We start from the raw sequence: 27050 nt of genomic DNA on the forward strand, positions 1-27050 counted from the left end.
AGTGGCTGAAGGGCTTCTCACCTCAAAAGTGGAGATCAAAGGAAATGCAAAACCTGCGCAGAGAGCTTGAGTCATGGGCTCAAAGCCACACAGGGCAAAAGAGAAAGGACAGCTCAGTGCAACATGGGGTCTTGGATTGGGATGCTGGAATGGAGAGGAGCATTACTGGGGTGATCTGCAAGACGTGAAGGGGGTCTGCGGTTACATGGGATTACCAGGTCAGTGTTCATTTCCTGATTGTGATGGTGGTACTGGGATTAAGGAGGCGTGTCCTTGTTCTAAGGAAACACACACTAAAGTATCTAGTGCTAATGGGGCAGCCTGTCTGCAACTTACTGTTAAGGGCACAAAATATATATTGACTGGGATTACATTGAATCTCTAAATAAATACGGAGTCACTGAACGTTTTTTGGAAAAGCCACCCAGCCAAGGGCCGGGGCAGGGCTGAATAGGAGGGACAGGATCCACTCACGCTTCCCGCCCCCTCCACCGCCAACCCCCAAACGCTGCCTGCTGAAAGGGTGTGTGAAGCCCTGTGTTCTGGCCGCTTCGGAGCCCCCTCTTAGCTTTGGCTGCTCGTTGGCAGCATCCATGGACCCTTAAAAGTGCCAGTGTTTGGGTCCCAGCCCCAGAGACGCTAGTCCCAAGCATAGGGATTTTCAGGAGCTCCTGGGGATTCTTCCTGGCAGCCAGAAGCTTCTTCAGCCTTTCCTTACCTGGCAGGCAGTTCTGCCAGCCCCTGACCTTGCCCCTCTTCCCCCAGCATGGGCCCAGGCAGAGGGTGAGGAAGGGGGACAGTGACCGGCCCCACCTGTCAATCCAGGGTGTACCCCGTTTGGCGGGGGCTGGAGGCTGAGCCTGGGGACCAGTGGAGGGGCTGGAGCCCCCATGTTCCCCCAGTGCTGGGGAGCGTGGGCAGGAAGGCCGGAGGGTGGTGGGGAGAGGGAGGGAGTCGTTGCTTAGGGGGTGAAGGGAGTCTCAGAGGGAGGTTGGGGCAGCCTCCTCAGCAAGTGGTGGGAAGGGGATGGGCTGCCTCCTGAGCTCTGTAAGGCCCCAACCCGGCTGGCCCTGCAGTGTGTGCACCCTTCTGAAATATTTGGAATAATTAGCAAGGGAAAGCAGCAAGTTGGCGGGGGAATGCCAGGTTGTCCTGGAGCCAGCCTCGAGTGCAAGGAAAGAAAGGGGCTTCAGGAGAATGGGGCCCGTGGAGGCTGGGCAGGATTGTGTAGGACAGTGCCCATTTGTGTGTGTGTGTGTGTGTGTGTGTCTGTGTCTGTGCGCACCTGCACGTGAGTGCTGGGGGAAGGGGCTGTGCACCACAAGGGTGTGCTGGCGGGGCCAGGTGCGGGCTCGGGGGAGAGATGGGTTCCAGGCAAAGCTGGGGTGAGGGGGTTGAAAGGTGCCTGCTGAGTGTCACATACTTGCTGTGCCTCAGTTTCCCCATCAGAACTCTAGTACGTTGATTCCTCACAGGCTGGAGCTGTAGGGTCTAGGCACCCCGTCTTCCATCTGCCCTGATGGCCTCCCTCAGCCCCAACCTGCATTGGAGGGAAGGCCCTGGGCTGGGTGAGTGAACCCCAGGGTGGCAAGTGGGGCCCCAGGGGCTGGGGCCCTCTGACGTCACACCCTGTCCCTTCAGGAAGGGACCAAGGGAGGGAGGAGCTGGAGACAGGCCCAGGCGAGGACCGCAGGTGAGTCTGGGCAGGCCCTCAACTTGGGCGAGGTGGGGAACGTGAGCCGAGCCCTGGGCAAGAACGGCCTTTGTGAGTGAGTCCCCAGGGCCAGGGAGGGGGCTGTGCCTCCTTTGCCGCCTGCTCCTCGGGGCTGTGGGTACAGTCTCCCCATTGCACATATAGAGGTGCCGAGGCCCTGGCTGCAGGGGACCCCCGAGGGCCGCCTCTCAGCCCCTTTCCCTCTGGGGACCCAGAGATCATGAGGAGTGCATCAGGGGACACTCTGCAGGCCTTTGGTGCCCCCCATCTTGCTCCCAGCCATACCCCCTTGGGCCGTGGCCTCCCCAAAACTGGCCCATGCTTTTCCCCAGAGAAAGTTGCAAGCAGGTCCATTTTGAGACTTTTTAAAACTTTATTTTTAAAAATGTTTTTATTGTAAATAACTTTCTATGAAAAAGGTTAAAATGCCCGATGGGTTAGGAGAGTGGATGTGGGATGCAGCCCAGGGCGTTTATGGTGGAGCAAGACACTCCCCTGCAGGAGTGCAAGCAAGGGCACGGGGCCATCCCCCCATTCCTGGTCCCAGTGGTTCTAGCAAGCACTGCGTCCCTCCCAGTTAAGCCTCAGCTATAGCTACACTCACTACATTAGTCTGTCTGTCCCCTTTCCCTCTGCAGCTTGGCTGCCCCAGCCCCTAACCCCCAGATCCCCATCTCCCCGCTGCTCTCAGCCTCAAGTTGGGCTCAAAGATTAGGGACACATGCCCTCTGCCCCACCTCTAGGGATGAAGCCAGAAGATCCCAGAGGCCTTAGAAAATCTCCTGGCTCCACCCAGCACCCCGGCCTCCTTTCTGTCTCCTCTCTCTTCCCCCCTCCACCTTGCTCCTCCTCACAGACTGCCGGGAGAGGCCTCTTGGGTGTTAATTTGCAGGCACCTAATCAGCATTTGTTGTACCTGGGAACTTGCTCTGGATAGAGACCTGGGGAGGAGAGCAGGAGAGAGAGAAGCTTCGAAGCTAAGGTGTTCTGGGGCGGGCCCTGTACTGATGTTTCCAGCTTGGCCAGGGCCCCTCCAAGCTGCAGCTCTCATAGTGCAGGGCCCTTAGCGTGTCTCTGGGGCAGGGAAGAAGTGGGTCAATGAAACACTGTGTGTATGGGGGGCTGGGGAGCGGAGGCAGCAATTTTGGTCCTGGGCCCCAATTCTCAGCCTGCTGGACTAGAATCTGAGGATGGCCTGGGCTGGGGGCCGTGTGGCCTGGTGGGTTGACCTGGCCCAGCCCCTGCCTGGGTGGTAGGGTGTCCATGGGCCTGCACTGGCGGGGAGGGGGGCAGTCTGGGCCCAGACTTCGGTGCTGTCTGGAGGTGAGGCAGGGCCTGGCTTCTTACAAGAAGGCGTCCAGGCTGGCCCAGTCATTCAGGTCAGAGGCCAGTGTGGCATCCCCGGCCTCAAAGAGGGGCTCGGGGGGCAGGGAGCTACGGGTGCTCTCGTCCCAGGGGTGCTCCAGGAAGGATGGGGCCAGGAAGGTCTCATCAAAGTCCAGGCTTTCGGTAGCCTGCTCCACTGGAGGCCCCAAGGTAACAGGGCAGTCGATGTGGTGGCCATGGATGGTGAGGTCCACGTCCCCGTGTGAGGCAGGGCTCAGCGGCGGGATCAGCTCCGAGGTCTCCAGCGTGCCCAGATCCCCGTCCAGCATGCCAGCGTCCAAGATGGCCTCCCAGTCAAAGTTGCCCTTGAGGGGTTCCAGCTCAGCCTGCTCCTCCTGGGTCAGCAGCAGGGGGCTGGAGGGCCGCGGGACCTTGGCCTCCTGCTTGGGCAGCGGCTGTTGACGCTTACGCCCCAGCCTGCCCTCGCCTGCACCCCAGCCTGCCTCCCCAGTGGCCTCCTCGAACTCCCGCAGCAGCTGCTCGGCCTCGGTGCTCACGGTCAGTGGCCCGGCCCATGGGGCGGCACTGGGTTCTGGCGTGGCCTGGCGGGCAAAGGCCGGGTGGATGTGGACTGGGGGCATCCGCCGCTTCTTCAAGGCCCCACTCAGCAGCCGCTCGGCGTACTGGGGGTCGATGCGCCAGAAGCCCCCCTTGCCTGGCTCGTCCTTCTCCCGAGGCACCTTGATGAAGCCCTTCTTCAGGGACAGGTTGTGGCGGATGGAGTTCTGGACACAGGGAGATAGGAGAGAAGGAAGACAGCTGGGAGAGTGGGTGGCGTCAGTGATGGGGGGCTCCTAGCGCCACTGCCAGTCCCACCACCACCTTCTCTCCGATGGGGGCAGGGGAGACAGAAGCGCTGCTCCGAGCGGGAGGCTCTGGGACACCCGCCACGGGGCACCAGGAGCTGGGAGTGCTGTCGGGGCTTTTGTTCCCATTTGCCAGGACATCTGCCTGCTCAGTCATCCGAGCCCTGAGCCGCAGGGTGGCTCTCAGTGCCAGCCTGTCCTGCCCTCCCTCCCTTACCCCACTGCTTGTGGCCTCTGGTCAAAGGCCTTGGCTCCCCCAGGTCCTGGACGGCCATCTCCCTCTGCCTGGGCCTGGCTGGCCTTCTCTGTTTGTGAAATGAGTGAGTGGGTGTGAGGGTGTGTGTGTGTGGTGGGGGATGAAGTGTGGGAGGATCTGATGACTTTCCTTGTTTGTAGAGCCGCCTGCTGGCCTGGGCCCTCACCCACCATGTCCCCCTCCTCCCACCCCAGGCTCTGAGGCCTCAGTTGATTATTACCCAGCCAAGAGCATAGCGCTCATTCCTGGGGGCTCTCAGGCTTGGGGTAGGGTGGGGGTGGTGGAGGGTCTCTGCTTTCTCACCAAGGTTACAAATGGTACCTGCCCCAGGGTCAGGGCCCAAGCAAACGTGGAATAGCTGTGATCACAGGAACTCTGATCCTGTGACCTGTGCCACAGGGAAGGATCTGTGCATCCTCAGGGTCTCTGTCCCCAAGGAGCCCCTGATCCTGATGGTCGAAGAGGCTGAGGGCAGTGTGTGCCCAGTCTGAATCACCATCCTGCCTTGTTCACGCCTGGGTGCACAGTCCAAACCACGCTGGGGCATAGTGTTCTGGGGCCTGGTGGGTGGGGCCGGCAGGTGAGTAGTGCGCCCTGGCAAGACTGGGAGGTTTACATGGTGGTCTGGGCCCCTTGGCTGCTCTGTGCCAGGTTCCGGAGACTTGGAACATGAAGCCAGTGTGGGAGGAAAGAGCCCCTGTGGAAAGCACGTGGCTGAGATAATTGTCCCCGCAGGGAGGTTGATGAGAAGAGGGGGAGGAGTGTAGGCAGGAAACTAGGGAGGGCTTGGGGTGGGGGCTGGCACAGCAGCTTTCGGAAGGCCCCGTAGCCCTTCCACTGGGACACAGATGGCCACCACACCCTGCAGCACACCCCTCTCCCCTCCCAGAGCCCCTCCAGCCAACTGAAAGCAGGCGGGATGCAGAGCCGGGCAGCAACCATGCTCTGCCTCCAGTCAGGCCCTGACAAACTGACCTTGAGGAGGGTAGTGTGTAGGAATTCCAGGACTTGGGACACAAATGTGTCCCTCAGTCCATCAACCTACCCTGGGGGGCTGTGTCCACGCATAGTTCAGCCCTGGTCTTTGGGCTGAGCCTGCCGGATGAGGGACAAGTTCTTTCCACTTGAACCTCTATGTCGGCACCCCTGCAGCCCTCTGAACATCCTCCCTCCTCCGTCTCTGAAGTCAAAGGGGCAGCAGTCCAAGCACTGGGCTCCCTTGAGGTCCTTCCTGGACGGCCTTCCTCTCTCGGGGCCCTGGCCGTACCGCGCCTACTTGGCCTGCGGATCTGGGATGTGAGTCCAGTCCGCGCGGGCATGGGCAGGGAGGGAGGGAGTGCCTCCCTACCTGCCAGGTGGGATCAGCGTGGCGGAAGTAACAGAAGTTGTCCGTGATCCACTTGTAGATGGCCGACAGGGTGATCTTGGTGGCCTTGCTGGCCTGCATGGCCATGCAGATGAGCGTGGCATACGAGTAGGGCGGCTTCACGTGCGGGTTGGTGGCATAGTCCACGTCGTCGGGAGGCGAGGCCTGCAGCCCTGAGGGGGCGCTCCGCGGCTTGCACAAGGACGTGGGCTTGCCCGGTGTGTGCGGCTGCCCCAGGCAGGCGGGGTCCGCCGCCAGGGGAGACCCCGGCTCGGCCGAGCCTGACAGCTCGTGGTAGCCGTGAGGGTCGGTGTCCCCTGAAGGCAGGGCGGGGACCTTGGCGTTGAGAAAGGAGAATTCCTGCAGCCACTGCAGGCTGGTCAGGCTGTCATTCAGGGCGTTGGACTCCTCCTGGCCGCCTTCCGGTCCGGCCTCCTCCGCTGCCCCTGCTCCCGAGACGCGTAGCCAGCTCTCCACCATATCTGCGGGCACTCTCCGAGGGGGCTGTCAACATCCACGAGCCGAGCCGAGGGTGGCCGCCGAGCTCTCCGGCCCGCTGACTCCCGCGGCTTCAGTTATGCAGCCTCCCGGAAGCGGGCTTCCATCCCGCGATCCGGGGGTAGCCTCCTCCAAAGAGAATGTGGTGCCTGCGGGGACCAGAGCGGGAACTGAGCCCTCTTTCCCCACCCCCGAGGGGAGAGTGTGGGCGAGGGGGGAAGCTCTTACTAAAATCCTTCCTGCAGCTGGGGAGGATCTTTTACTGCCGAGGTCTGGGAAACAGAAGGTGTGCCCGGGGGTCCGACCCACAGGGGGTACGCCTCACCCTTTTCCTCTTGGATCTTTTAGAGGAGACTTAATTAGCCAAACGAGGGAATAGTGTAGGCGCATGCGAGGCCACCCCCTTCTCCCTCAAAGCGGGGAATTAACCCCCCTCTCTCCGTCCACAACCAATGGAAATGGGGCGAGAGAGTCCAGGAGGGCAGTACGACGGGTCGGGGGGCGGGGGAGGTCGTCTGATCTTTGAAAAGGGATATTAGGATGGGGATCAAGGGGAAGGATGGAAACAATACAGAGAGTTATAAGGGGGCGGGAAGTGAGTGTCCCCCAAACGCCTCTGATGTCAGTCCCCGGGCCCACCACTTCCGTCGGGGACCGATGGGAGAGCGGGCTGCTACTGACGCCCTCCCTTCCCACGGCCTGCAGCCCTCCCCGTCCCTTACCTGGCTCAGAGCGCAGCCCAGGCCAAAGGAAGGTTCTCAAAGAAATTCCTCCCACCGCCCACCCTCACTGCGGCTCTCTGCTCCCAGCTCGAGGGCCCAGCCAGCAATCCTCGTCGCCACTCACGCCCGCCGGCGCCTCTCTGAAAGCCAGCGGCCAGGGACCGGCACTCAGTCGCCGCTCACAAGGCGTCCCCTGCTGCCGTGGCGACGCCCCGCCCATATAAACAGCTTCCGCTTCTGCCATTGGCCAGGGCATCTCCAAAGAGACCGCGGGCTCTTAACCGCTCTCTCACGCGGTAACTCTCTTCCAGCTCCCTCCTGCCGCCCTCTCCCGCGCGCGACCCAGTCCCCTACCCGCCATCGCGTCCCGGCTCCGCGCATTCCCGCCCGAGGGCCCCGCGCCGGGCTCGGAGAGGCGCGCGGCTCGGCGCTCCCGCAGAGGCCCCGGGGCCCTCGGCGAGCAGTTCGCCGCGGGAACCGTACTCCGCCCCACCCCCTTCCCATCTGGGCTGCTCAGAGGTGGCGACGGCTCCTGGGACGCAGCCCGTGGCGCGGGGGCCAGGGCTGGGTGCATGCTTGGGGCTTTCCTTTCCTCTCCTCTGGGCTGCGAGTGGCACTTCCTCACGTTTCTGCGGCCTGTCCCTGTCTCCCGACCGAGTGTCGTCTTGGTGCCCGCAAGCAGGTCTGACTCTCCGATGCCACCTGCCGCTCAGGTCCGCAGAAACCGCAGCCCCGGTCGCAGACACCCCAAGGCGGCTAGGGTAATCCAGTGTTTCCCGGTAATCGCTCCCTCCCTGCCCCGTCCTCAGCAAGATTCCCAGAAGCTGACATTCCAGAGGCTTCTTCGCAAGTGCTCTCCCTCCTTTCCAGATAGCCGAGGAAACAGAGCCGGTGGGTGAAACCCAGGAAAGCCGTGGACTTGCCAAATTCTGTGACTGGGGTCATTTGCCCCATTAATTTCACCAGCCTTTAAGTGACGCACTAACGGTGGACTGTGGTCCTTCCTCCTCCCCTCCCCCAGCCTCCCTCTAGTCACCAGCTTTCCTGCTCTTCAATGATTGAGGAGCAGCAGTTGGAAGTTCTCTGGTTGAAGGGGGTTGGGTGGAGGTGAGGGCTCCTTATCAGGCCTCTGCGCAGAAGCTGTGCCCAGGGGATGGTACACCAGCTCCCACCCAGAAACATTTCTTTCCCTCTACCCCTTGCCCTCTCTCACTCCTCCATGTCCAGCTTGTCTTGAGTCAAAGTTTTTTTTTTTCTTCCCAAGTATTTATTGTTTTTATTTTTATTTTATTTTTATTTTTTTATTAGTTTCTGTTTATAACCAAGTGCATCAGTCATACATATACATCTGTTCCCACATCCCTTCCCTCATGCATCTCCCTCCCTCCCACCCTCCCCATCCCACCCCTCCAGGCGGTCACAAAGCACCGAGCTGATCTCCCTGTGCTCTGCGGCTGCTTCCCATTATCTATCTACCTTACGTTCCGTAGTGTATATATGTCCATGCCTCTCTTTCGCTTTGTCACAGCTTACCCTTCCCCCTCCCCATATCCTCAAGTCCATTCTCAAGTAGGTCTGTGACTTTATTCCTGTTTTACCCCTAGGTTCTTCATGACATTTTTTTTAAAATTCCATATATATGTGTTAGCATACGGTATTTGTCGTTCTCTTTCTGACTTACTTCACTCTGTATGACAGACTCTAGGTCTATCCACCTCATTACAAATAGCTCAGTTTCGTTTCTTTTTATGGCTGAGTAATATTCCATTGTATATATGTGCCACATCTTCTTTATCCATTCATCCGATGATGGACACTTAGGTTGTTTCCATCTCCGGGCTATTGTGAATAGAGCTGCAATGAACATTTTGGTACATGCCTCTTTTTGAAGTATGGTTTTCTCAGGGTATATGCCTAGTAGTGGGATTGCTGGGTCATATGGTAGTTCTATGTTTAGTCTTTTAAGGAACCTCCATACTGTTCTCCATAGTGGCTGTACCAATTCACATTCCCACCAGCAGTGCAAGAGTGTTCCCTTTTCTCCACACCCTCTCCAGCATTTATTGTTTCTAGATTTCTTGATGATGGCCATTCTGACTGGTGTGAGATGATATCTCATTGTAGTTTTGATTTGCATTTCTCTAATGATTAATGATGTTGAGCATTCTTTCATGTGTTTGTTGGCAGTCTGTATATCTTCTTTGGAGAAATGCCTATTTAAGTCTTCTGCCCATTTTTGGATTGGGTTGTTTGTTTTTTGGCTCTTGAGCTGCATGAGCTGTTTTTAAATTTTGGAGATTAATCCTTTGTCAGTTGCTTCATTTGCAAATATTTTCTCCCATTCTGAGGGTTGTCTTTTGTTCTTGTTTATGGTGTCCTTTGCTGTGCAAAAGCTTTGAAGTTTCATTAGGTCCCATTTGTTTATCTTTGTTTTTATTTCCATTTCTCTAGGAGGTGGGTCCAAAAGGATCTTGCTGGGATTTATGTCCTAGAGTGTTCTGCCTATGTTTTCCTCTAAGACTTTGATAGTTTCTGGCCTTACATTTAGGTCTTTAATCCATTTTGAGCTTATTTTTGTGTATGGTGTTAGGGAATGATCTAATCTCATACTTTTACATGTCCCTGTCCAGTTTTCCCAGCACCACTTATTGAAAAGGCTGTCCTTTCTCCACTGTACATTCCTGCCTCCTTGATCAAAGATAAGTTGAACATATGTGGGTGGGTTTATCTCTGGGCTTTCTATCCTGTTCCATTGATCTATCGTTCTGTTTTTGTGCCCGTAAAACACTGTCTTGATTACTGTAGCTTTGTAGTGTAGTCTGAAGTCAGGGAGCCTGATTCCTCCAGCTCCGTTTCTCATTCTCAAGATTGCTTTTGCTATTCGGAGTCTTTTGTTTTTCCAAACAAAGTTTGAAATGTTTTCTTCCAGTTCTGTGAAAAATGCCAGTGGTAGTTTGATAGGGATTGCATTGAACCTGTAGATTGCTTTGGGTAGTAGAGTCATTTTCTCAATATCGATTTTTCCAATCCAGGAGCATGGTATATCTCTCCATCTATTTGTATCATCTTTCATTTCTTTCATCAGTGTCTTATAATTTTCTGCATACAGGTCTTTTGTCTCCTTAGGTAGGTTTATTCCTAGGTATTTTATTCTTTTTGGTGCAATGGTAAATGGGAGTGTTTTCTTGATTTCACTTTCAGATTCTTCATCATTAGTGTACAGGAGTGCCAGAGATTTCTGTGCATTAATTTTGTATCCTGCTACTTTACCAAATTCATTGATTAGCTCTAGTAGTTTTCTGGTAGCATCTTTAGGATTCTCTATGTATAGTATCATGTCATCTGCAAACACCGACATCTTTACTTCTTCTTTTCCAATTTGGATTCCTTTTATTTCCTTTTCTTCTCTGATTGCTGTTGCTAAAACTTCCAAAACTAAGTTGAATAAGTGTGGTGAGAGTGGGCCACGTTGTCTTATTCCTGATCTTAGTGGAAATGGTCTCAGCTTTTCACCATTGAGGACAATGTTGGCTGTGGGTTTGTCATATATGGCCTTTATTATCTTGCGGAAAGTTCCCTGTATGCCTACTTTCTGCAGGGTTTTTATCATAAATGGCTGTTGAATTTTGTCGAAAGCTTTCTCTGCATCTATTGAGATGATCATATGGTTTTTCTCCTTCAATTTGTTAATATGGTGTATCACATTGATTGATTTGCGTATATTGAAGAATCCTTGCATTCCTGGAATAAACCCCACTTGATCATGGTGTTTGATCCTTTTAATGTGCTGTTGGATTCTGTTTGCTAGTATTTTGTTGAGGATTTTTACATCTATGTTCATCAGTGACATTGGCCTGTAGTTTTCTTTCTTTGTGACATCCTTGCCTGGTTTTGGTATCAAGGTGATGGTGGCCTCGTAGAATGAGTTTGGGAGTGCTCCTCCCTCTGCTATATTTTGGAAGAGTTTGAGAAGGATAGGTGTTAGCTCTTCTCTAAATGTCTGATAGAATTCGCCTGTGAAGCCATCTGGTCCTGGGCTTCTTCTGTTTGTTGGAAGATTTTTAATCACAGTTTCCATTTCAGTGCTTGTGATTGGTCTATTCATATTTTCTATTCCTTCCTGATTCAGTCTTGGCAGGTTGTGCATTTCTAAGAATTTGTCCATTTCTTCCAGGTTGTCCATTTTATTGGCATAGAGTTTCTTGTAGTAATCTCTCATGATCTTCTATATTTCTGCAGTGTGAGTTGTTATTGAGTCAAAGAATTAAAAGCGTGCTGGAGAAAGTCGGACAGAAACTTTCACAAATAAGCCAACTGGGCAATTAATAGCTCTCCTTCCCTTGTGAACAGTTTTATTCATTTTTAAGAATCATGCAGCAGTCCATAAATATTGCATCCTTGACGTCCCCACTGTAGTGTGCCCATGAGTGTACTCCAGGGAGTGAGGGGTACACAGCTGGCACAACAGTACACACATACTTACACACACTAGGTGTGCAGATCCTAAAGCAAAGTGAGCAAGCAGCATGCCAAGGTCAGGTGAACAGGACACAAACTCTCCCCAGGTGAGATGGCTTAACGTGTGTGTATCCGTGCCCAGGAGATGCCCCAGCGTGGGCATGACCTCTGGTGGGATGGGACTGGGGAGGAGAAGGAAAAAGCGCTCTGTGAGAAGGCTGGGATCACCACACCACCCGGAAGTGAGCTCATAGGTGAGCTCCGACCTGAGTGTGGCCGGAAGGAGCTCCAGGCCTCTGGTTAGTCTGTGTCCTTGTGTGAGAAACCAGGCCCCGTCATATTCTCTGTGGGTCAACTGCTAACAACATGACCATCCCCAGATGATAACTGGGGCGGCTGTCCGGTTCCCCGACCAGGCTCTGTGCCCTGTTCCCTGATCCCAGCCCTTTTGGATGGGATATTTCTGCTCGCCAAAGAGCTAAATGAAGGCAAAGAGGTGAGGGGATGGCGAGAGAGCAGGAACTGTCTGAGAAACAGGAGTGAAGGGCCACTTCTCACCCGGGTATGTCTTGGTTATGGAACCAAGGCCTTGAGGAATCTCTCTGAGCCTCTTCCTGGGAGAAGACAGACCCTCCAGAAAGGGTGAAGACAATGGCTTCCAGTTAGGGTTCCTGGCCACTGTGGCAACTGTTTACCTGCATCTCCTTCATCTCAGGTAACACCACACTCTGAATACTACCTGCCCGGAGAGGAGGTGGATCTGTATACCACCAACCCAGGCTAAGGGAGCGCCCCCTTCCCTAGTGCTTCTGGGACTCAGACTTCAAGGAGATCAGGAAGTGTGGTTATTGCTGGAATCATCAATATGAAAGGGGCTGTAAGAATGTTTCGGGGAAAGGAAGGACATTAAATGGGGCCTGAAACAGCAGAGCCCACTGCAGGATTTCAGAGCGGGTGGACACGGGAACTCAAGGCAGAAGCTGAGATTCAGGCTTGGCTCATGTAGTGTCTGTCAGGACCACAGGCCTCCCCTTGCTCACCCTCAGGGCAGGATGTGAACCACAACCACCAGGCAGTGAGGGTCACCACGCACCTGGTGGCGCAAAGCAGCCACACAGGAGGTGCAAAACATGCCCTGGCAGTGGGCTCTCTTTGAGGCCTTGGGAAGGACCCTGAAAAGCTCTTCTAGGGCAACAATTCCAACTACTAATTCAGGCCATCATGGTGGGCATAGCCTAGGGCTCTGTCATATCTCAGCCTCACAAAATGTTGGATCCCACTTTGCTTCTCAATCTCATGCTCCACTAAATAACCACCTCTTCCAAAAGCCAGCAGACAATGCATCTATCAGAGAGCTATGAGGAATCCATTGATAACACTAGTGTTGAGGGAGGAACAGCCAACAGCTTACGGTCTTGCTGTTTCAGGCTGTTATTTCTATGCCCTACACCAGAGTGAGGTGGGGTGCACATGTGATTTGAACAATATCTCTAAATCTCTGATGAGCCTATGGAAGGCAGTACCTCCGGCTCCCCCCATCAGGCTCAGCTGATCTGGAGGACAGGGGAGGAAAACCGGTGGGGTGGGGAGCCTCCCAGACCACCACTGACCCCAGCTCAGCCCTTCCCCCAACCTCCTTTGGGGTTCCTGGGCACCAAATGAGAACCACCACCGGTCCACCCCTCTCTCAGCTTCTTTCTTCAACTCTTTCAGAAAAGCGGGGTGGAGACGGGGGCAGCAGGGATAAGAATGCCACCTGACAGGGCGGTAGTGATGAAACGTGATAATATACGACAGTCCCTAACAAGTGCCTGGTACATAGAGGGGGTCAAAAATGCCTTTGCAGTGTCACCTTAGGATGGAGCCCCAGGCCTTCCTGAGTGCACCTGATCATAAAGAAGTCCCCGGTAGGTCATCATTTAACTGAGGGGTTCTCAGATTCAAGGCCTCCTTCCTAAGCAGACACACGAGGCATAGCCTCTGCTACCAGAAGCAAGAACTGTTTTCCCAACCAACCTTCTGGTGGTTGCCACTGCTTCTTGTCCTTGAGAGAGGAGCTCCTAATGCATTTTGAGGGAAACCCCACTTACAGTGCAATATGGCTTTCCCTTCTCACAGGAGTCATCCCCCAACGCCACCCCAAACTGCAGGTCTCAGATTGGTCATGATGTCCCAGAGACTAGAAAATGCCAGATGGGTGTTTGTAATGAAGTCACCCAAACTCTTGAGTCTTCTTGGTCTACCTCCTAAGGAGAAAAAAAAGAAAAGATGCACAAGAAATAACCAGTCTGTAGGCCACAGCTCCACCTGAAGATCAAGATACAGTGGAAACATTCCAGAGAGTCTCTGCAAAGGGTCTCATGAGCTGCAGTTCGAGTGGCTTTAGCCCACAAGGAGAAAAGAGGTTTCCAGTCCCTTCTGAGAGGGGAAGGATCACGGTTGCGGAAGAAGATGAGTCTGGGAGAAGGGTCAGGTGCCCTCAGCATCCAGCTTTCACGTGGGTCTCAAAAGTCTCCGTGTGTCTTGCTGAGGATGCCCAGGAGGTCAGTGGTGCCATGAGGCCAGGATGGGATGTGAGAACGGGAGGAGAGCCCTGGTACAGGGGCTAAGGCTCTCAGATGGCCAAAGGATCCCACACGCAGAGCCTGTTCTCGTGGTCCTCCAGGCTGCCAGAAGATGAGCGTCTGCACTGCGTGTTCCGACGACTGACCACGTTGTCGTCAGCCTGCCAGGCACCTGAGAAGAGGAAAGGAAGGTTACCGGACCTTTGGTTTGGTGTAGATGGTGTCTCTGGCAGGACAGTCCGGAGTTTGGCACGAAAACTGGCAAGATGCGCATTACCTGGAACTCCCACAGGGTGCAAACCACAGCACGTGAAACTTGGGAGCAGTGGCGTCCACTGGGCTAGGGACAGTCATGGCCACGGTGGCCCTCTGATGGAGGGACATGCAGGATGGTCCTTGTTTTGTGAGCTTGCCGTAGGCTCCACCTTTGTATCTTTATTTGGTCTTGAAGTTTCCCTAAGTGTTACAGCGGACCAGGAAAAGAAACTGAGTCTGGCTGAGACTTTCACGAGAGCAGGAGGAGGTGAAGGGGAGGGAGAAGAGTGTGTTAATTTGGGCTCAGAGTTAGTGTTTGCTGTGGGGGCCAGGGTGGGGCAGGAAGGGACTGGCTGCCCAGCAGGGTGCCAGGGACCAAATGGCATGGCAGAGAACAGAGTGACAGCTGTTCCTCTCCTTCTGCACCTGAACAGCCCACCGAGAGTTGCTATCAGCTGGTGCCACCAACCCCAGGAGACATTAGCTCCAGAGCTTTGGGGTCCCCCGGGTACCATCCACGAAACTCATCATCTTCCCCCCTTGTACTGCAGTTCCTGCACGAGAAGCACCCGCTGCCCATGCTGGAAACCCACTCTTGGTGCTTCTCTCTCCTTCATGCTCTGTATCCAATCCACCATGACCTCCTGCTTGTTCAAGCTCTAGTAAGGTCTAAATCTGTAGTCAGAAAACCGGGTTACAGCCCCAGCTTGTAACGTACTGACTGTGTGACCTTGGGCAGGTCACTGTACTTGGAGCCCAGGTTTTCCCATCCATCAGATGGGAGACAAGTACTTACTCCCCAGGGATGCTGTGAGACTAAGCGAGGTGACATTGAAGAGTGGTGAGCAGGGCGCCTGACTCACAGAATGTGCGCGAAAACCATCCGCCCCCCAGGCCTTGCTCAGGCTACACTCATCTCCCCCAAGTCGTCCTCCCATCCCACAGACTGACTCCATCTGATTCAGTCCCCCCAGTGCAGCGAGATGCCCCTTCTGAAGGGAGAGGATGAAGCCCTAACCCCCTGAGTTTGGGGAAAGCCTTCCATTCTCTGGCCGAGGACTGCTGAGCTGCTTCTTCCAGCACCTGCCCCCAGAAGGCCCCCCCTGAAGCCAGATGGGGTCCAGCATGCTCCGAAGTGTTCCCCCACTGGCCCGTACGACCACCCAATTTCTCATGCTGTGTGGAAATTGCTGGATCCTCCAGCACACGGTGATCTCTTCCAGGGCAGAGCCGAGAGCCATGCCCTTCAGAGGGCTCAGTTCGTGGACGGAGCCAGCTGACCCTGGAGGGTGGGCGTGAGGCTCACTGTGTCACATTTGAGGGAGTCCACTCACCAATGTCTGGGTTCAGCTTCAGGTTAGGCCAGCCCAAGACACGAAACCCTTTAATGGCAGAAGCACTGGGATTCAGCGGGTATAAATTGTGTATACCCATAAATGTCCTGGTGTGCTACTCCGCCCTAAGGGTCTAATAATAGTCTTGTGGAGGTGGACCCCAGGGGAAGGGGAGTGAGTGGGACAGGAAAAGTTTAGGTATCTCTCACAGCCTGATGGAATGCGGGGATCTGTACTCCCTGGGGGTACCGGAGTCCGGCACATGGGTCCACAGTGCTTTACCGCTCTAAGGGTGACAAGATGAAGAGCAGGCAAGATTGCCCTTTTAAGTTAGGAACCCCCAGATGAAATAAGTTGTTCCTTCATTTTATATAATTTGGTAGATCTCATACTTATTCCTCTGTGTTTAATGGGCAGGACTCCGGAACTGCGGCTGTTTGGTATGAAAGACCAAAAGCAAATGGTAAAAAGTAGAGAAGACACACACACACACACGCGCGCACACGCACGCGCACACACACACACACACAGAAAGTCAAATCAAAACACTGCCGCAGCCTCACCGCCACCACCACTGGCTGCCAGGCTGCCTGGCTCTGAATTCTTGAGTCCTTGCTACAAACACCACCGGTCCAGATTCTGAGCCAGGGCTGAAAACTGGCTCCTTCTGAAACAGCCTCAAGACTCAGACCTGAAGTCTCTGATCTCCCCAGCTTCTTAGTACAGTCGGTGGTGCTCTTTCCTCTAAAAAGGCTTCTGCCAGACCCTCGGCGAAACCCTGCTGCTCCGTGCATCCTGGATGCAGAAGGTAAGCCTGGAAGGCGCAGGAGGACTTCCTGAGCGAGTGCTGCCATTCTGTCCAGCCCTCAGCCAGAAAAGGGAGCCTGGAGATTGAAAATCCTTCACGGGAGGTAGAGAAATGTGGTTCCCACTTAATTCCATCCTCAGGCTCAGAAACGGGGAAGTGAGGAGACCTCTAGAGGCAGATTTGGGGAGCACATCTAGGGGGATTCCACACACCTCTTTCCTGCCTCTACCCAGCCACTAATTAAATTTAAGGTCTGTAACAGTTCCACCATCTTGTAGAGTTTCTCTCCAAGAAAAGAGAAAGTTAATTCCGATTTTTCCTTAGTATCTGAGAAGCATAGCCCTTCCTAGTGGCGTCTTAGTCTTGGGTTATTTCAGGTCTCCATAAGTACTTTTCTTTGTTTTGTTTTTGGCTGTGCAGTGGCTTGGAGGATCTTAGTTCTCCGACCAAGGATTGAACCAGGTCACTGAAATGAAAGTGCTGAGTCCTTACCTCTGGTCGGCCAGGGAATTCCCTCCATAAGTACTTTTAGATTTCATCGGTATGCCCAATCCTGTCGAATGCCATCATTTAAAAACATCTGTATCGGGCTTCCCTGGTGGCGCAGTGGTTGAGAGTCTGCCTGCCGATGCAGAGGACATGGGTTCATGCCCTGGTCCGGGAAAATCCCAGATGCCACGGAGCGTCTGGGCCCGTGAGCCATGGCCGCTGAGCCTGCGCATCCGGAGCCTGTGCTCCACAATGGGAGAGGCCACAACAGTGAGAGGCACGCGTACCACAAAAAACAAAACAAAACAAAACAAAAACATTTGTATTTCCACTAATAAACTCAAATTATCTTTGCTTTTTCCCATCACACTCCCCAGAGCCTTTTCACAGTATTGTCACTGGTCCTCTGGCCACTATCCTGACGCCTGTGTGATACTCCATCAGGTTCCTTGGGGCCCCATCTACCTAGCATGGCCTCACGCTTCTAATCGGCTCACCACCTACAATGGTCAACTCAGATTTCCTCCCTTTGAGAACCTTGCAGAACAATCTCAGAACATACCATCGCCCCCCCCCCGCACCTTGGTCTCAGGGCCAAAGAAGACCCAGAGGCTTCTTAGTGGAAGAGGTGCTGGAATGACACAGGTGCTTTCTCAACATCAATCCCACAAGGCTGATGAGAGCAGCGAGGATGGGTACCTGAGCCATCCTTGCCGCGAGCTGGGGCTCCTGGCAGAGCACCTGTGGGCCTGGGGAGGGTGGACCATGGGATGCTCCCCGGGCTCCCTCCTTGTGGGCGCTCCATGAGGGGAGTGGCATCCATGTGGGGAGGGAAACAGCGTGGAGAGGGAGACCAAGTGCCTGAGAAGCTGTCCTGACGGCCAAGCCAGCCTGAGGCACCTCAGTCATAGGATGGAACTTTGAATTTACAGCTGAGCGTGGTGAGTTCTGTTGATTCCACGAGACCTACCACAGTGGATGCTCCTGTCATTGACCTGACATTAACCCGACAGATGCTTCCAGAGAGTTCCCCAGCTCTTTACTACCAGTGTGACGCTAACAGCAGAACATGAGAAACCTTTTACCAAGAGAGCAGATGCACTTTCCTTCTCCCGTAAGAGCCCTTGAGACCTCGGGGTGAGGCTACGATGCGACCGTCAACTCCCTCTCCCGGCAGCTGCCACTGTCATTCGGTTTCATGTCTGGCCTGAACGGTGAAGCCAGTTTAATCTGAGAATGGCTGGCTCTCGAGATCACCATAAAGAAGCCCAGGCATTGTTTTCCTTCCAGGTCTCGCTCCCCTGCCGCAATCCCAGAGTGGAATAAACATCCACCAGCAGGTTGGCCCGAAGGAGTTAGGGAGAGGAGGAAGCACAAGGCCTGGGGTCAGTTTCCACCAGCATGGGTGGCTGAAACAATTCCCAGGAGCTCTCTCTGCCAAACACGGGGGTTGGTGGGGAGCCACTGCGGGGAGGCAGGAGCCTAGATTCCTCTCTTGAAACCCAGTGAGCGGCTGGCCGGCACAGCTGCCACAGACTCAGGGCGGAGTGAGGGCAGAGATGGCATCTTCCCCAACTAGTGACCAAAACAAATCCTGCCTGTAACCTTTGCCACAGAAGCATCCCCACTTTTGTGGAACAGGGATTAATCTAGTCTCACAAATATGTTTTTTCCTGGAAAATTTCAGCATATTAAATACAGGCTCTTGCCAGTTAGGAACGGAAGCCTCAGCGAGGGCCCCTCGGATGTGCGTGCGCCCAGCAAGCTTGGGGTTGGGTGTTGGTGAACATGAACTTTCACACGAAGTCTGGATAACCTAAATGAGTTTCAAAATAAACAAACTGGACAGACAGACGTACATTTGGCAAAAAGACATGAGAAACAAATGGACAGGCAGAAGCCAGGTAAAGAGTAGGAAGGCAGGAAGTGAAGTGTACCCTGGACCTCAGCCACTCTGGCCCAGGCCTGCCTGGGTCAACGCTAAGTGGGAAGGGACCGGAGAGACCCTGGGTAGGCCGTGGGAGGTGTCTCTGGGGATTATGGCTTCCTCCACCACAAGCCTTCATGGGGCCAGAGGGGTGAGGACCTGGGTCTTTTGCAATCTGATGGAGAGTGGCAACCACAGGAGTTTGTGTCCCTCCAGCACCTGTAACCACGTCGCCAAGAGAGTAAAGCACTGGACCCATGACGGGACGTGGCTGTCCTGAAGCTTAAGTATGTCCAGGGCATGTTTAAGAGATTACAAACCACGCAACATGAAGGCAGTCTCTGCTGTGAACCCAGGAGGGGCAATTTCGACCTAGTCCACCGGGCAAGATGTGGCTTTAGAGCCATGGTTGGTGAAGCCCTTGGTGAGCACGGAGCAGAGAGACATCAGTGCGCAGAGTGTGACTGACAGGTGGGCTCCTCCTGAGAACTCATCCCGGATTCAGTTTAATGTCATGAGAAGGAATAAGGGGCACGTTGATGGCCCTGATTGAATTTATAGAGTTAGGCCTCCAGGGAGAAGAGTCACCCTCCACCCCTGATCGTTCCTTTGGGATCCAAATCTAGGGAGCACAAGGCAACTGGTGGTCGCCCAGGGCTCACTGGGTCACAGAGCTAGTCTATAAAATGCAGGCTTTGAAATTCCTCTCTGATCCTAACTAACCACTCTCCTCTGAGGGGCTACAGGTTCCCTTTTCAAGGGCTCAGGCTCTCTTTCCAAGACCTTATCACAGAGGCCGTGTCTGCCTTAAACTGCCTGTTGATGGAAACAAGACCAGGCCCCCTGCCATGGGATCTGCAAGATCATGATGGAGGGGGCACGGTCAGGCCAAATCGGAAGGCTTTGTGGGTATTTTTGCGCCTTTCTCCATGCCCAAATAGATTCGTTTAGAGCAGAGTCGCTCTTTGCCCAAGGACTCTCCCGAGGCCGCCTCACTTCCTTTCAGCAACTGGCTCCCAGCACCTTAGCAAAGCCCATGCCTTCTTGCAGGAACTGCAGGGCAGGAGATGGGTGTCCTAGGGTGAGAGCAGGGATGCGAGCAGGGGAGCATCTCCCACCAAGTTCATGTTCAGCAGACTGCCACTCACCAGGTAAGCAGACCGCAGAGCACAGCTTATTGTCCAGTGCTTTCATGCTGGCGATGTCAAAGTCATTGTTATTGTCACACACCATACCTAGAAATGCGAATGTCCTCTGGCCTGTAAAGGAGTTAAGGCAGTTAGAGAGGACCTGGCTGTGTTTTTCTCTGCTTTGCTGTCCTTAAAATACAAATCTTAAGGATGGAGACAAAAAACATCAAATCATATGTTAAAAAAAAGACAATAATTAAGTGGGGAGAGTGGACAATAAAGGAAACTGTGTGGGTACATGTGTGTTCTCGCTCTGTTCTGCTCTGTTTCCTTAACTGGCCCCTTTCCAGCCTTTGTTCCTGGGAAATCAGGCGCTGGGGAGGTCTGTGGGATTTGGACACACAGACCCGGGCCCACAGCAGAGCTAAGCCAGGCTGGAAGAGCTAGGAGAGCCACGGGGGAAGTGACCCCAGGCTCCGGCCTGTGTCTGTCGGTGCACGTGGGGTGTGTTTATGACCACAAAGCTCTGCGAAATGACTAATACATAAAATGGCAATTAAAGCTCTTTGGTCCCGTAATTTTGCACCTCAAATCAAAGAATCGCATCGCTTGCAAAATTATGATTTATTTTCTTTGAGACTTAATTTGCTATTCTGAGGATGTTTTAAGGGGCTGACCAGAAACCTACAGTCGTGTAAGATGGGAAGGGGACAGTTTTAGGTGTTATTTTTTCAAGCCCCCCACCCGTTTTTTTTTTTCCTTGGTGAAAGGCAGAGGAAGAAACATACATCTACTGTGTACAGCATGTCAGGTGGAAACCACATATGGAATGTCAGGCGGAAACCACGTACTGCCCTCTGCCTTTTAGAAGCAAATATTCTACTGGGGACGACAATCACAATGGAGAACTCGGAGCCTTGCACCCTGAAGACATCAACCGAGGGCAGGTAGCGCCCAACCCCGGCTTGGTTGGCGTGCGCGGGCGACAGAGGCACAGCCTGGGCGACCACCCCTCCTCCGGCACTACTTGGCCAGGAGAGAGTGGTCATGTGCACATGTGCACCCCCTGCACACCACACCACCCACCAAGCAACTGCCATGGCCAAAGCAGAAGCGACTAGCATGACATCTGCATCCAGGCTGGGATCCAGGTTTGCTCTAGAGGTTGCCCTTCTGTGGAGGCACCTCAGAGGAGCAGAGGGAAGAGACACCGGTTCCTGGGACGCCTGGTCCTACAATTCCAGGTGGGATTCCCAGCTCGCCTAAACCCCCCCCCCCACCCGCCACTTCCTTGCTCTATATGTAGGTCCTTCCTTCGCTTCTCGGCTAACTAGAAACAAAATTCTTCCGACTGAAGATATGATTGACCTTATTTACAAAACAGAAATAGAGTCACAGGTGTAGAAAACAAACTTATGGTTATGGCGGGGGGCAAGGGAGGGGAGGGATAAATTGGGAGATTGGGATTGACATATACACACTACTATATATAAAATAGATAACTAATAAGGACCTGCTGTAGAGCACAGGGGACTCTACTCAGTACCCTGTAATGGCCTATATGGGAAAAGAATCTAAAAAAAGAGTGGATATATGTATATGTATAATTGATTCACGTGGCTGTACAGCAGAAACTAACACAATATTGTAAACCAACTCTTCCAATTAAAAAAAATATCTACTTGAGGCCTGAACGATGGTAAAGAGACTCGTTCCAATAGCCTACAAACACTAGTGCACGCTGAGCTGCTAACGTCTCTTCACCTCACCTTTGCTGTGCCGCCAGGGCTGTGATCCTTCTGCTACTGTAACACCAGCCGTTTTCTTCACTAAAGCAGGAAAACCTACTGCCTAACAGTCGGTTCCCCCAAGGGGAGGAAGCTGTTCTCCTGCTGCAGATGAACTTTGGGGCTGCTACAGCAGTTCTGTGAGACTCAGCTGAGAAGCTGAAGCAGGAAGGAAGGTGATGGCAGTTGCCCAAGAAGCTTCAGGATCTACTCAACGTAGATGGAGAACTCCATGTATCTTCTGCAGCCTTGGCTCAGAGGCCCAGAAAGAGCCAGGAAGGCTGCTGAGGTCCTTAGATACCCTGCTTGGTTTGATATTCCATCAAGAAGACGACCTTTCCCCAAAGCCACACCCTTGAGCAGTGCCACCAAGTCACACCAGTGCCCCTTTCTCTACCCTTCAGAGAATACCCGGGAAAGAAATATAATAAAAGGGAGCAAAAGACCAGGTCTTTTACCGTCTTCTTGTGTGGGTGATCCGGCCTCTTCTTCTAGAACATCATTTCCCTAGGACAGAAGGAAGGCACTGTGAGTCCATAAAGCAGTGAAATGAGTCTACTGATTGTCAGAAGACAGAACTAATCACCCTCATGGTATCCATACATTTCCTGTCCGTGTGAGATGGCTGGGAGTCCCAGCAGAGGCAGATTTTGCTTGGCGAGGCAGGATCGGCCCATAGGGACCAGGTCTGAGGCACGTTCCAGAGGGACCAGGTCTGAGGCACCTTACAGAGGGACCGTGGGACTGTCAGGAATAGCCTTGGTAATAGTTTAGCTCACACTGTTTCTCCCAGGTGGAAATAAAAGTTGTCAAATTAAAAAGCAAACCGTGAGATCATAAAACTTTCAGAAACCCTTTAGGATCCCCAATCCCATCCAGATACTCCTTTGAGAACATCTGGCTCAAGAGAAAGTTGTAGAGTCCCCACTGGGAGCTGGGCATTCCATATACTTCGGCCACACCTCCATCAGAGCACTTCTCACGCTGAGTTATAACTCTGATTCCTCCATCAGACGGAGCTCCGGGATGGGTGGGATGGGTGGATTGGGGGCGTGGGCAGGCAAAAGCCATGTCACTCGGTCTTTGTGTCCCCCAGTGCCAGGAAGATGTGAGATGCCTGTGCCAGGTAAATACTAAGTGAATTGGAGGACAAACACCCTCTCAAGGGTCTGGCCTGGAAGACTTCCCTCTGGAACTCACCCCACGCCTATTACGCTGAGACCAGCGCCCTCTGCTATCTGGACAGTCCCTGTGCCTGCACCCTGCCTCTAACAGATCCAAGTGCACAACCGTGGAAGGCTTCTTCCAGAACAGCCCCCATCCTATTTGCCTCCTCTGCCAGTGTCGGCAGTCCCTCTGACCGGGGAGGGGCACCAGCGTCCACCTTGCTCTTACCTCTGCATCCTGCTCTTCGGCGGTGGCAGCAAGGCCCGCAAAGGTGCCTTCTGGAGACGCCGCTGGCGTCACCTGCAAAGGAGCAACAAAAGTCAAGGTGCAGATGCCACCGGCTCTCCTACCCAGCTCGCCTGGCAGCAAACCAAACCAAGTCCTCAGGACAGAAGTGGTGCCACATGGAAGATCACATCTGAGGGAGTCTGTGATTCAACGACACGGTGCCCTGTGTTCCAGGGCTCCCCTCCCGAGCACTGGGGGGCTTTGCCGATCTCCCTGGCAGGCCCTGGACTGAGCTCCTTGGGACTCGAGTACAGAGCAGAGCAGAGCGGCGAGGGTGATCCTATGCTCCTCTCTTACGTCTCCTTCTTCTGAGGGGGTCCTGCTGGCAGCCCGGGGGCAGGGGAGAGCCTCCCCGTCCTCTTCTGTGCCAGGGGCGATGTAGGAGCCGGACATGGATTAGGCGGTGTCGGTGGTGATCTGGGAGGACACCATGGACATGACCGACTGGGCCAGACTGCTGCTGGCAGCGTCTTTTGAGACAGGAATTGGAGGAAAGACACGGAGGTCAGGCCCGGCTGCTGTGAGTGCACTGGGAACAGAGCTCTCTCGCTGCACCCGGGCAGTGAGGACACCAGCGGCCTAGCCTTGCCCTCACCAAATAGGGTTTAGATGGAAGGTTTTCCAAGGTTTGGCTCCTTTATGTTTTAGAAATCCAAACTCAACCTCAGGGATGAGGGATTTGCTTTTCCCTGTCATAATGTTAAAGAAACACTTATGACAGCAGGACTGGGAGTGAGATACCTGCTTCTCCCCCAGCTCAGCTGCTAGACCGCCCTCTCATTGCAAGGGAGCGAGTCTCACTTCCTCTCAAGCTGGGGCCTATTTTGTCTGCCACTTAGGTATTAAAGTGCTGCTCCCTAGTCCATCCGGGAGGAAATATTAGAAGCACTATGGACTCGGCTGATGGGGAAGGACCTGCAGTTGTTCCCACCCACCATCATGTACCTTCTGGGGAGGAAATTGTGGAGGAGAGAGGCGTCCCCGTGCAGGACGACTGGTCAATAGCTCCTTTCGGTGACAAGGTCAGGTTCTCACTTTCTGGGGTGATGCCACATTCCTGGGTGGGAAAGAAGTAAGCGCCAGTCAAACATGTTAGAGGGGAGGAGACAGGGCAGGGCACCCGTGCGAGGAGGAGGAAAGGGGATCTGGGAAGGGCGGCAGGAGGCGACATGCAGAGGGAGGGCTGGTCTCTCCTCTCATCACTCCTGTGCACCCCGGACCCGGACTGGCTGTCTCCCGGGGGGAGGTGCCAGCACATCCTGCCCGAGGCCCAGCAGCTGCTGGAGCCACACAAAGACCGCAGCTCAGGTGACACTGGTCACCCAGTAGCTGTGACACGGGAACACCCCAGGTTTCCCCAGGATTACTAATAGCTCTCCTTTTTTTTTTTTTTGTGGTACGCGGACAAATAGCTCTTCTTCTGAAGGGAGAGAACACAGAACCAGCGGAGGCCCCGGTACCTGCTGGGCTTCTCCTCTTGGATGGAGGGTTAGTTCCAGCTTGATGGATCTTATACAAACACCGCCTGTCCCTCAGCCCACGCCCGGCACCCCCATCAGTCACCTGGGCTCGCAACCTCGGTGCACCCCAGGGCAGATGCAAACGCCTACTGATTCTCTTTCTACAGCCACAACGAAAAGTTCACATGCCACAACGAAGGAGCCAGTGAGCCATAACTAAGGAGCCTGCTGGCAGAAACTAAGACCCAGTGCAACCAAATAAATAAAGAAATATTAAACAAATAAAATAAAGAAATGAATCCAGACTCTACATTATATATAGGAACTTGCTTTTTTTTTTGGTAAACGATGTGGTCCTAGATATATTTGCACCTCATTGGATACAGCTCTACTTTAGTTTTGGCTGAATACCAGTTCATAGTATAGATTCACTATAATTTATTTAACAATTCCTGCCTGATGTGTGGAAAACCCACACACATCTAGTGTCAAAAGTGAATCAGGAGGGACTTCCCTGGTGGCCCAGTGGTTAAGAATCTGCCTGCCAATGCAGGGGACCTGAGTTTGAAACCTGGTCTGGGAAGATCCCACATGCCGTGGAGCAACTAAGCCTGTGTGACACAAGTACTGAGCCTGTGATCTAGAGCCCGTAGGCCGCAACTAGCAAGCCCGTGTGCCACAACTACTGAAGCCCGCATTCCTGGAGCCCGTGCTCTGCAAGAAGAGAAGCGACTGCAGTGAGAAGCCTGCGCACTGCAATGAAGAGTAGCCCCTGCTCACCACAACTAGAGAGAGCCGCATGCAGCAACAAAGATCCAATGCAGCCAAAAATAAATAAATAAATAAATAAATAAATAATATGTGCATTGGGGGAAAAAAGTGAATCAGGATCTTCCCTGGTGGCACAGTGGTTAAAAACCGCCTGCCAGGGCTTCCCTGGTGGCGCAGTGGTTGGGAGTCCACCTGCCTATGCAGGGGACACGGGTTCCTGCCCCGGTCCGGGAAGATCCCACATACCGCAGAGTGGCTGGGCCCGTGAGCCATGGCCGCTGAGCCTGCACGTCCAGAGCCTGTGCTCCGCGACGGGAGAGGCCATAACAGTGAGAGGGCTGCGTACCGCAAAAAATAAATAAATAAATAAATAAATAAATAAAAATAAAATAAATAAAAAACTGCCTGCCAGCCCTCATGAATGGGATTAATGCCCTTATAATAAGAGAGTCGAGAGAAATAATGTCTCTTCACCATGTGAGATACAGCAAGAAGGCATCTATCTGCAAACCGGGAGAAGTGCTCTCACCAAGAAATGAGGCTGCCATCACCTTGATCTTGGACTTCCAGCTTTCAGACTGTGAGAAACAAATTTCTGTTGTTTAAGCCACCCAGTCTATGGTATTTTTCCTATAACAACCCAAACTAGGACAATACAGAATGGAAAATGAAGAATTGCTGGGGTTTAATTAAAAGAGGATAAGCTCCAGTTCCTAAATGAATAGAGGCGTTGGCTTTGATAGGACAAATGCTTTCTAATCTAAGTGCTTTTTTTTCCAGAATAAATACACTAATTGCTTCTAAAAAAAAAAAAAAAAAACTGCCTGCCAATGTAGGGGACACGGGTTTGAGTCCGGTTCTGGGAAGATCCCACATGCCATGAAGCAACTAAGCCAGTGCACTACAACTACTGTGCTCGCATGCCTCAATTACTGAGGCCTGCGCACCTAGAGCCATGCTCCACAACAAGAGAAGCCACTGCAAGGAGAAGTCTGTGCACCACAATGAAGAGTAACCCCTGCTCACCACAACTAAAGAAAGCCAGCGCATAGCTAACGAAGACCCAACGCAGCCAAAAATAAAATAAATAAAAATTAATTAATTAATTAATTAATTTTAAACATGTGAATCAGCATTGTAGTAGAATACTGAGAGAAGAGGAAACACACAGGAGTATGTTTTTCCTTTACATGGACACTCAGAGAAGTGAAATAGCTGGGCCACAGCTGAAAATTTACTAAATATTGCCAAACTGAATGCCCAAAACTAAAACAGTTGTACTACAGTTATAAAGGAAGGAAGAAGGAAAGAAGATAGCAGACAAAAGGCAAAAAATCCAATCTAATACACACACACACACACACACACACACACACTCGGTAAAGAGGCCCATTCCTTCCATGGACTTTACATTGTGCTATGGACTCATGTCCCCCTCCCCCATTCATACCTTGAAGCTCAACTTCCAATGTGACTATATTTGGAGAATGGGCTTTTGAGAGGTAATTAGGGTTAGATAAGGTCATAAGGGTGGGCCCCTCCAGATGGAATTAGTGGCTTTATAAGAACAGAGAGAGAGATATCAGTCTCTCTCTCTTTTTTTTCTTTTTGGCCACACCGTGAGGCTTGCAGGATCTCAGTTCCCCAACCAGGGACTGAACCCGGGCCACGGTAGTGAAAGCCGGGAATCCTAACCACTAGGCCACCAGGGAACTCCCAGTCTCTTTCTGTCATGTGAGGACACAGTAAGAAGGCAGTCATTGCAAGCCAGGAAGAGGGCCTTCACCAGCAACCCAGTCTGCCGGCACCTTGATCTTGGAGTTCTCAGCCTCCAGAACTGTGAGAAGTGAGTGTGTGTTGTTTA

General features: G+C 53.2%; 1 protein-coding gene and 1 pseudogene across 2 annotated transcripts in view; both read right to left on the bottom strand.

Moving 5' to 3' along the window:
- LOC308610178 (E3 ubiquitin ligase RNF157-like) overlaps nucleotides 1-27050 on the bottom strand; it is a 233694-nt pseudogene that overhangs the window by 10006 nt on the left and 196638 nt on the right. The window contains exons 14-18 of the transcript in view: nucleotides 23901-24012; nucleotides 23253-23425; nucleotides 22896-22967; nucleotides 21959-22007; nucleotides 19732-19842 (exon numbers count right to left, since the gene is read on the bottom strand). The product of the transcript in view is annotated as an E3 ubiquitin ligase RNF157-like (transcript). The remainder of the gene's footprint in view (nucleotides 1-19731; nucleotides 19843-21958; nucleotides 22008-22895; nucleotides 22968-23252; nucleotides 23426-23900; nucleotides 24013-27050) is intronic.
- On the bottom strand, nucleotides 3058-6008 carry LOC308610159 (forkhead box protein J1-like; the record flags this gene model as incomplete). Its single annotated transcript, XM_081259409.1, has 2 exons — nucleotides 3058-3825; nucleotides 5511-6008. The coding sequence occupies 2 exons, from the start codon at nucleotides 6006-6008 to the stop codon at nucleotides 3058-3060; spliced, it is 1266 nt and encodes a 421-aa protein (XP_081115535.1).

The sequence above is a fragment of the Mesoplodon bidens genome, assembly GCF_964165515.1.
Source record: "Mesoplodon bidens genome assembly, contig: HAP1_SCAFFOLD_84, whole genome shotgun sequence".
NCBI classification, from domain to species: Eukaryota; Metazoa; Chordata; class Mammalia; order Artiodactyla; family Ziphiidae; genus Mesoplodon; species Mesoplodon bidens.